This window comes from Caenorhabditis briggsae (assembly GCF_000004555.2).
Source record: "Caenorhabditis briggsae complete genome, chrII, whole genome shotgun sequence".
Lineage (NCBI taxonomy): Eukaryota > Metazoa > Nematoda > Chromadorea > Rhabditida > Rhabditidae > Caenorhabditis > Caenorhabditis briggsae.
Window position 1 is genome coordinate 8,562,087 of NC_013486.2, and position 10,793 is coordinate 8,572,879.

The 10,793-nt window shown below is 36.6% G+C and overlaps 2 protein-coding genes across 2 annotated transcripts; one reads left to right on the forward strand and one right to left on the reverse strand.

The window, feature by feature from the left end:
- Positions 1 to 217: 217 nt before the first annotated feature.
- Cbr-rmo-1 lies at positions 218 to 785 on the forward strand (the record flags this gene model as incomplete). Its single annotated transcript, XM_002631011.1, has 2 exons — positions 218 to 283; positions 600 to 785. 2 exons carry the CDS (start codon positions 218 to 220, stop codon positions 783 to 785), a joined length of 252 nt encoding a protein of 83 aa, XP_002631057.1.
- Positions 786 to 1,341: 556 nt separating this feature from the next.
- On the reverse strand, positions 1,342 to 2,703 carry Cbr-flp-16 (the record flags this gene model as incomplete). The annotated part of the gene is made up of 2 exons (XM_002631010.1): positions 1,342 to 1,541; positions 2,616 to 2,703. 2 exons carry the CDS (start codon positions 2,701 to 2,703, stop codon positions 1,342 to 1,344), a joined length of 288 nt encoding a protein of 95 aa, XP_002631056.1.
- Between the last annotated feature and the right edge of the window lie 8,090 nt (positions 2,704 to 10,793).

The following is a 10,793-nucleotide window of genomic DNA, read 5'->3' on the forward strand; positions in this document are numbered from 1 at the left end:
CCCCTTCCTCGGAATCGGTGGAGTGTCACATTTGTTTGCTTTTTTTTCCAACATCCCAGTATGCGCCAACAATCCAGTTGACACACTAGCCGTGAGTTTGCGCGGTTCCGGTTTTCAGAAATTTTTTACATCATCTCTTTTCTTTATTTCGTTCTTCCGTTCTTTTCGTTTGAAAACTTTAAAAAAAAGTGAAATTCAATCATCAAAAGCTTTCAGAATGCCAGCAGTGCCATCAGGATATTCAGCAGTCCCTCAAGGAAACCAGCCATCCTGTTTCACAAAAGTAAGTCTTTTTCAAAAAACTGTTTGAGTGTTCTGCCCACGAGAAAGCGATAAATCTTATGAAAAAACACTGCCTACGCTGGAAATCGAGCTCAATTCAGTGAATTTTTCGAACTAAAGATTTATAACTTCTTCCGGTTTTTAGTGAAACCCTTCAGAAGAGGAAAAATTATTGAAATGTCAAATGAGATGCAGAACTTTAAATTTGTGACGTTAGTTTCCGGAAAACCCCAAGAACGATTTTATAATCTTGTCCAATAGAAGGACACATAGTTCTATGTAGATGGAGCGTTTTCTCAACAAAACATTTTTTCCAGATCCGAATGGGATTGATGATGGGCGCGATGATTGGTGGAGCAACAGGCATTCTTCTCGGTGGATTCATGGGATTCAGAGCAGGTCTTCGTGGAAAGGAACTTCTTTTGCAGTGCGGAAAGACTGTTGCACAGTCCGGTGGATCGTTCGGCGTCTTCATGGGTGTCGCTCAAGGTCTCCGATGCTGAATGTGGTCTCGATTGTTTTCATGTTTATCTCTTTTCTTTTTGCCCCGTTTCCCTGTTTTTCTGACGATAGGTCTTTCATAGTTAATCAAAATATAAACAATCAGATTTACAAAAGGAAAATTCTTTCATCAGAATCGAAAACAATCTAAATATATCCAGCAAAAGGTATTTTTGGGAAACAACAACGGTCTCGAAATTTATTAAGGGTACACGAAGTGCACAAGGAAAAAACGTACATACTCAACATCTCTCATCGTCGCCAGAATGAGATCTATTATTCGTGTGTGTTTGTGTGTGTTTAAGGTGGGGTGTCATTAAACTGATTCAAGAGAGAAACGGGAGAAAAATTGGGTCTGAAAATCGGGAAATTCAAAATGGAAGATGTAGGAGAAGAAGACTGAAAAGTGTTATTACAATTAACACGTTTATGGTGAAACGGGGAGGAAGAGGAAATACATTGTGATCTGATTAAAATAACTAGAAGACATTTAGGCCATCGGATGAAGAAGATCAACCCGCCGCTCTCTCAACTGGGACACTGGAAGAAAAAAGGAAATTACTGCTCGAATGGAGCACTCCGTCCGAATCGTACAAAAGTCTGTCCTCGCTTTCCAAATCTCACGAACGTCTGTGCTCTTTTTCCGAATCGAACGAAGGTTTGAGCTCTCTTTGCTGGTCGTTCGGCGAACAGGGATCCCTCTTCTGGAAGTGCTGTCATCTCATCAGCGGAAGCTACTCCGTATTGGGATGCGTAATCTGAAATGAGAAGAAAGAGAAATTAACGTCATCTTTTTTTGTGGATGGTGCTGGTGGTGATGGATGATGTCTAAACCCGGGAAGCCTCTTCGGTAGAAGGCATGAGGAGGTGAGAGGATGAGGATATAGGTTATTTTGATGTGCCGGAAGAAGTTTTAATTAAAGTTGTGTGTGTGTGTGGGGGAATGAGGATGAGATGCCTGAATGCCTTTTTTTTCTCCTTTTTTCTATCTTTTTTTGCCTATCCTGCTTGATGTCACAGATATGAGAATTAAAAAGAGGGTGGAAGAGAGAAAAGGACAGGAAAATTATAAAAAGTGACTTTCTATGACACTAGTGGGGGAGGAAGTATGCTAATGACGGAAGAATAAGGAAGGAACTCTTCAGAGTGTTTCCTCGTCACGCGAAGAAAAAGTAAACCTTTATAGTTGCACAATGCTAATATTATGACAAAAGAACATGCTTGGTGTGAGCGGTAACGCGTTTGATTTTGAAACTGGCATCGCTGGTTCGAACCCATCCCCCAACATTTCCTTTTTCTCAGTTTTTTTGAACAGTTACTATTCGTTAAAGCTTTTTTCCGCTCTTTAATGAGATCCCTGCAATTTTATACTCCATTTGCAAGAAAATGAGATCTCGTCATCTATTCCGAACACGAAAAAAAATTTTTTTCTGCAGGTGGGTGAGGAAGAAAAAAGGAAGTTTCGGATTCTTCAACATATGTCAATTCTTTTCTTCCGCCGAGCTTCGATCGATCAAAGTCAGACGAAGTTTCACTGACGAAAATTGTTTCAGCTGTTAGCTCATACTTTAGAAAAACGTAATAGTTTCCTAGGCCCGAGTAGATGATTTAAAAAATATGCTAACAGTGATCTAAATTATTCTATCAAGTCACTCAATTGCTAGATTAACGATTAAGAAATATTCTTCCAGACAAGTGCCTGATCAAACGAACACCACTAAATCATCATCCTCTCACTAATTCTAAATCCTTTTTGAAATATTTTTGGGCTTCCCAAAAAGTACAGAAGGCTCTGATTTTGACACTGTCTCGAACTCTTTTTTATGACTCACCGACTGGAAGAACAGCCGCTGAAGACAACTGAATGAGGAGCAGAAGGACGGCGATGATCGAGGAGAATTCGAAACCGGACAACGACATTTTCATTTTTGCACACGTGGCAAGTTGTATGTGTATTACCTGAAAACAGAGATACAGTGGTTCGGAGGAAAATTATGTTGGTAAAAGAGAAGAAATTGAAGACGTCAGGAAAAGGATCTGCATTAAGGATAAAAAAGAAGTTGGAAAACAAAGAAGAATAATTCATGAATAATCATTCTATTTCATACAGTTGTCAGATATTCAAAAGGTAAAGAATGGCCAGGAGGAGTACTTCTCTTCATTCTTTTTTGGCCGAATGGTGCTCCTCTTCCCAAGCACAGAGGCAAGAAAAGTGGGCGGAGCCTTGAGAGGGAGGGGAGCACAAGCACACAGCTTCGGCGATGACGTTGGATGGCGGAGGGGGAGAAGACGAGAGAAATGGGCGGAGCTTGCCCAGGTTTCGAAAGTTGTGTGACGTGGCAAAATAAGGAGAGAACATTAGGATCAGCTGGTGGTAGAGGAACGGTTTGACGTGGGGGAATTGAATCTCAAAGATCTATGGAAAGGCCAAGGTGGGCTATGGGCAGACGGTATGGGCAGACTATCTTTGCAATTTTAGGACATTGGTAGCAGACCTATTCTGGGAACTCCTAACGAAAGAGCTCATGCCCACAGTTCAAAATTTCAATTCTGGCTAGGTCAGGCAGTAATGATTTAAAACAACGCAAGATTTGGAACTTTTTTTGGGACAATTTCTAGAAATTTAAAAGTGTTCTTATTGTTATTTTGCTTTATTTTACACCTTCTAAATGAATTCTGGTTAGACAAGTCATACAATTTTTTTGCAAATTCAATTTCCAGGAAATCGAATTGGACCTGATTTATTCTTGGAGCAAATCAGAAATCCGATCTTCCAATTTTTAAAATTTTCAGCATCGTCTTTAAAATATTGTAATCTTTGAGATCCACAGTGGTTTCAGAAAACAAATACAGGTGAAAATTGTTCAGGTGGATTTTTAGATCAGTTTGATTTGTGCATTTTAAAGAATTCCAGCTATTGACCTATTTATATTTAATTCAAGACGACGGATTATAGCCCTTGTGTCCACCCACAAAAAAAACATGTCCATCAAATCAAAGGATTATCCTTTTGATACATTTTATATAATCACATCATATTCTTCTGCTAGAAAAAGGAGAAGATTGTTCTAGTTAGGTAGTTTCGCTTTCGCAGAAAAATAACTTACGTGCACTTCTTCAATTAAATATGAGCTAGATAACAGACTAAAAAGTGAGAAGTATATGTGAGATCAAGTGAAAAGAAAAAATAAGTAACGGTTCGACGAATGTTCCATTCTGTGAAAAACAGCAGAAGGCAAATATTTAAAGGAACAGGGAGCCCCCCCCCCCCCTCCATAAATTTAGAATTCAGCAGTTTCCCAGATTCAGATTCACAAATGATGGTTCAGGACCAGGATGTGCTCAAGAACTTTTTTCGCTGACTCACATCAGATTTTTCTTATTCTTCCAGATAATGACCCATTCAAGTTTTACGACCAAATTTCTGAACTACCGTAATCCAGAATTGCTTTGAAAGAACCCCCATAAATAGGTTCTACAAAATCTAAATAAATTGGAATTTTTTCTTCTCGAAAAAGAAAAAAAGCTAAAATTCGGGAAGAGCGTATTTCTCAGTGTCCCACATTATCAAGTGGAGCGTGTAGTACATGGAAAACGAAGGAGAAGGAGGGAAAAGTAGTAAGTCTCTAATATGTATAATTGAAAAATGGGATGAATGAAAACGGAAAGAGCAATTTTTAATTTGTGTAGTTTCTCTCGTGTTCATTTGCATGTTTAGAGATAAATTAGTTGTGGAATAGAACTTCAGGACAAGGTATTAGGTTGTTCGGAAAGTCCTTTCCATTTTTGATCTGTTGTTTTCAAACCTTGTTTTTTTGAACGGGGTGAAAGCGAGGAAGCTGTCGTTTTATCAGTATATTGGTGCGGTCTAATAGTGTCTGCACCCCAAAGGAGATCATTCCCCCCGAGATATGCTCACCGTTTTCGGCTCTATTAATTTCCATTTTTGGACTATCATTTTAATTGTATTTATATCTGATCTTAAATTAGCTGAAATCGATCGCCAACTAGTAGCGGTTAACAACGCAAATGCACCCATTCGAACTACCATCACAACCTGGATTCAGTCATTTGAAAAACGGGAATCCTTGTTTGACGAAAATCCCCCTTCAAAAAGGAAAATGGGCTTAGGTTTGGATACATTAAAAGCCGGGAAAGAAAGGGACCCTCCTCAAACTGTGTGTGATATATGAAGTACATCAGTGGCAAGCCTTTCGTTAAAAAGCCGTAGATTGAAAACTCTCGGCACAGTCAAAAAAGTGGGAAGAAATTGACCCCATCTTTTGGCTCAACACAACTTTTTTCCCCGGGTGGGCACCTGTTTGGATCTTCTCATCCTGCGTTGCACACATGAATGTTGGAATCAAACCATTGCTAGTGGTGATAAATGGGTAATGTGTGATTACAATAAGCAACATGCCATGTGGGTTGACAAAGGCACTCAACCACCAGACGTCTCGAAACGTGAAATTCGTGTTAAAAATGGGATGTTGTCGGTATGGTGGTCTACCAAAGAATGGAGTATTAGGAGCTGCCTGATAATAGTGTCACTTTTACGACCCATACCTATTCTTGTCAGGTGACATAACTCAGACTTTATGTGGATCATTGATAACGATGGTCATTACATCCAATTTATCCGACATCGTTTTGACCTATTTTACTTTGAATGTATCTGACGCTAAAAATGGAAAGTACTTTCCGAACAACCTAATATTTTATAGTTTTTGAGTTCCATTTGTATTAAGTAGGTTCGTAGCTGTACAGTGTATAGTGAACTGGTACAAACTACAAAATTAGTCTAAACTTGAATTTCCAGGTTCTTGCTAAAAGAGAAAAGACTGAAAATCAAGAAGGATAACTAGATGATCGAATCAAGAGCTAGTTTTGAACATATCTCCATATCCACATCTATGATCTTGAGGTTCAAAGAACTAGGAAAAATGAGGGTGGCCTGCTAAAATTAAATTTTCACATAAGCAGTTTCAAACAAACACTTATAAAAGATTCGGAAAACTGAATTTTTGATTTTATTAAGTTATTAAATACCTAGGATGTTTTTCAGCCTGTGAGTTTTCAAAAGTTTTTGCAAGCTTCTAGACACGGTTATCATAAAAATCAATTATATCTACCGTATTTTCTCTAATAGAAGTCAACCCAAACTGTCAACTTTGAGCTCAATTATCTCGATACCTGTAAATTATATCAAATATTTGTCAATTGATAAACTATCATTCTTATAATAAATAAATGAAGTTGCGTCTCTTTATTTCTCACTTTGTCCGAACATCATTTATCATAATATCTCCAATATTTTATCAGGTGGCGGATTGTTGATATCTTTCACAAGAATCGACAAAATTTCAGACGCCTATAACCATGTTACAAACGCCTTTCGTAACATTTTCCAGATTTCTTTTTTCTCTCTTTTTAAGATCTTCCGCCTATTTTTTTGCACTTTTCCATTTTTCCTTTTTTCCTCCTATTATCTAAAAAATGACGCACCTAAAATGATTTCGTGAAGAAAAGGCTAAAAAGTTCCTCCTTATTTTTTACGAAAAGCACTTTGGATTTAAACCCGTTCGAGCATTAAAGTGAAAGTGGAGAAGTGCAAAACCACTTTGCATTTTTTCGTATTTTCTTAAAGTTGAAAATGGAGAAAAAGAAACAGATTGGTTTCGTATTTCTTTTTGGAGAACACAAACCACCAAAAACCTACATAAAGAACTTTAAAAGGGGGATTCTGAAGTCCGTGCAGAAGTTAAAAAACCAAGAAGGGACAACCGGAAACTTGAAAAGTGAAACAAATAGTTTAGAAATATGAAACCAAGTTTTCGAAACTTCCGAAAGAACTACTTTTTTTGGTTTTAAAATGAATCATGATAGACTGACGAAAGGGGCTTCTGTGTCAGTTTTTTTTTTTACTTTTGTGATCAGACGAATAACAATCGAAGCCGTGAAACTAGAACTTTTGTTTGTTGAGATCAAAAATATATATATTGTTTTGGGTTGGCTGAAAAACGCCGAAAAATTCAAAAGATGTGCGGTAAATTGAAATTTTCTATTTAGGATTATTCTTCTTATCCAGATGAACTTCCTCCTAGCTTCCCCACTTCAGACTACTAAAATGTATTCATGATTACTTGGGTATCCATACAAAATTTCCTGATTCCAAAGAAAGCGAAAGCTAATGAAAACTTGTTATGAGCAATTCCACACCGATTAACTAGGAATTGGCACTTTTCTCTTTCCGCTCACACCTGATTGGAAAATAAAAGAAAAGGGGCGAAATTGGATTGTTATGCTGATAATATTCTTCAAGGAAATCAAAGGAGAAATAGAGACAAATATGGGGGGAAGTAATTGGAAAAATAAATGGGAGATTATTGGGAAAATGCGTCAATCTGGAAGAAGGCGTTGACTGGAAAATATTAATATGGAAGGGGAAAATATTCGGGGATAAGTCCCTTAACTTTATCTTACCCATTATTCGGTACCGTAATTAAAAGACTGCTGACTAGTCTTTGGGTCAAGATTTGACTTAAAAATCTTTACTATTAACAATCACCAAATTCTGTGTGTGTGTGAGTGTGTCCGGTGTTTCCGGTTCCACAACCCTAGCGAAGTCCCCAGTAGACCAAAAACTTTCAAATTTTCACAGATGATCCAAAATAGCAGCGAGATGATGCCCGTCTATTTTCAATTTCGAAAATTTGTTTCTGACGTCTTCTGGAGACGTTCTTCTATTTCTACAGTGCAAATCTTTCGAAAATAATATTTACGTCATTCGTTCAAAGAGATGGAAAAAACTGAATAAACGGGGGAAATGAGAATGAGAAGAAAAATACGAGCGCGCTTACTAGAATTTCGAGTTCGCCCGGACTTCGAATTCTAAGGATATGCGAATTTTTCAATTTTTCAATTTTCCATTACCGAATTGCTGAATTTGGAATCTGAAGTCTTTGAAATTCAGATTAATTCAGAAAACATCGGAACTCGAAAAATTCTCAAACTTTGAAATTCTGAAATTTGAGTTCGAGATCTAAAATCCAAAAATTCCTAAAGATTCAGAAAAAAAAATTGGAAATGTGAAAAACAGATATTTTCGAGTTAGGGATTTGAGAATTTCGTAATTTCGAGATTTCCTAACTTTCTAGATTCATAGTAACAGGAAATTTCAGAATCTTCCTAAGTTCGGAATAGCTAAGTTTCCGAATTTCAAGCGTTAAAAGTTTCTGAATTTTTGAATGTCAATGATCTGTAATTCAGATTTCCAAACTTTTAAACTTCGGGATTTCAAATTTCGATGTTTTTATGATTTAACCGTGCTTTTTTTTACTACAAATTTCCGATTTCCAAATATCTGAATTTCTGTAAATTTGAATATTTCAAGGCTTATTGAATATACGAAATTTTAACTTTTTGAACGTCTGAATTTCCGAACATCCAAAATGTAGAAATCAAAGAAATTTCAGAAAATTATAAAAAACCTTTGAATTTTTTTGGGAAAAACTTGGAAATAAGAATATTCAAAAAATCACAGAGTTTTAGGAAGTCGACAATTTCTCAATTTCTCAATTTCAATTTTCCAAACATCAGAATTTGAAACGTTGAGATTTTAGAGTTGCAGAATTCATAAAAATTCAAAAGTCGGAATTCCTGCATCCCTAACTTCAGAATAGTTCAGATTCTGAATATTCGAATGTTCATATTCTCAGTTTTTCAAACATCCAAATTTCAGTGATCGATTTCCTGACTTTTGGAATTTCTAATTGTCAAGTTTATGAAGGTTAAAAACTGCCGCAATCAAATGGAAATTCATTTTCTATTTCTCTCCGGTTTTGAGATTCAAGTGAAGCCAAGAGATTGTAGCCGCCGACAGGCGGCGGAAATCGACTGGTATAATCAAAAACACCACAAACTCTTTTCAAAACTTTTTTGCAGACTTCGAAAAAACATGATTCTGACATCTCATAAAAACATGTCAAAATTTTTCCAAAGCAATTTTTTTGCAACCTTTGGTCTTATTCTCCTTTTCCCACACTATAGGGACTAACATCTTCTTAATCCATAGTTCACACCTTCCTAGAATATTTTTGACTTTTGAATCTTGTGATTTGGATTCTTATTAACTCCAAAAATAGTTGTTGCGATTTGAGAATTGTAACCCGGATCGTCCACTTTGAGCCTATATATCTCATTTACTGTGAAAGATATCAAAAAGTGACTAACTAGTAAAATGTTGCTGATATCCTGATAAACATTTTACTAGTTAATCACTTTTTGATATCTTTCAAAAGAAGTGAGATATATAGGCTCAAAGTGGACGATCCGGGTGTCGTTCTATTAGAGGTTTTACGGTAATTTAAGAGAATTCCGATGCGTCGTAGATATTAAGTTCTAAGGAACTACCATTGTTTGTTATCAAAAAACATCAAGTGAACTCTGAAGGTTGAAAAGTTTGTAGCACTTACATTGGCTCCCAAACTGGAAATTCTAAGAATAATATCACCTGTACAGTTGAAAACGTCATCATTTCTGTTTTTAACATTCAGACAAATTAGGTCACAGAGCTCGATAAAGTCAGAGATCGAACGAAAAAAATCTACATTTCTAGACATTGGGTATTACCTTTTAAGACAAAGAAGGTTTGATGAGTTCAATCACCAATGGGTAGCATCATCTGGTTCCCAGAAAAAAGAGATGATCCGCTACATACAAGGCATTTTCTTGAACCGGCCCGGCCCGGCGGGCCTGTCATTCCACAAGTTTTGAATTTTCAGAAGGGAACGATATTGGGAAACCTTTTTGAAACCGAAAAATGTTATAATTTTCATGTTCAGAAAATCATTTCTGAGTTATTCAGATATTCACAATTAACCTAGAAGATCTGGGGATCTTATTGAAAAAATTATGAGCAAGAAGACACAAAGTTAGTCGAGTTCCCTTTTTTTCAGTTCAACAGTTCAACACTTTTACCTCTCGCTTTTTGAACTGCCGCTTCTTCAAAAATCACGTACAAGGAGCTCATCCTGGATCTCAGAAAAAACGAATCCAGAATAATTTTCAATCCTTCATGTTTCTCTTATCTTTCCACTTCCTTCAAAAGTGTCAACTTCATACTAATCACATCTTCCTTCTCTCCATTAATTTATTCATTACTTCCGTTTCCTTCTATAAATTGCACTAATGTCTAGGAAGAAAAGGAAGACGACACTTGTTGGTCAATTTGTATCCCCAACATTTTTCAATGTTTTCTCTCTTTACTTTTTTCCCCTCTTCATCTGAATCGTGTGGGTGGCTTTTCACAGCTTCTGGGTGTGACAAGTGAGGGTGGCCCCGAAAAAATTGTGCTGTGTGACACGTCACTAAAAAAGAAATTCGAATTTTTGAAGTAGAAAACTTTCCGTTCAGTGGGCACAAAGTATCTGATTGCATACCGCGGATTAGTTTTTTTTTTCGTACTTGAGATGTGAGGATTTGCATATAAAAGAGGATAAGCAGTTATTTGTGGAAAATATTGGGGAGAAAAAAATCTTTGGTTGCAGATTCAGATTAAATGACACTAATCTCAAGCTGACATTCTATTGAAAACGGTGATAAGGGGGAGATTGGGTTTGGAGCAGATGCAAACTTTTTTCCTCTCTTATTTCTTTAAATATGAAAAAGGGTCAGGTGAAAATAGGGGATCTGCTTCAGATACTTTTTGTGGGTTTGATCAGGTAAACAGTGATCTATGAGTAATCGAAGAAATAAGAACAGAGGTGCAGAGATCAGAATTTTAGGTTCTACTACTTGCAGCATAAAGTGTTTTAGAATGTATGAAACTCAATGGATTTGCAAATGAATTCCGGAAACAAAAACTTCGAAAGTTGACGCAGTGAAACCGAAATTTCTGGGTTCTTGCAAAAGTTTTAGCATGAATTCTAGGATCATCATTTTGAAATTTTTTCATGGAATTCGGAATTCTGATAGGAACATTTCCCAATTTTTATTATGCCGCGTTCAAA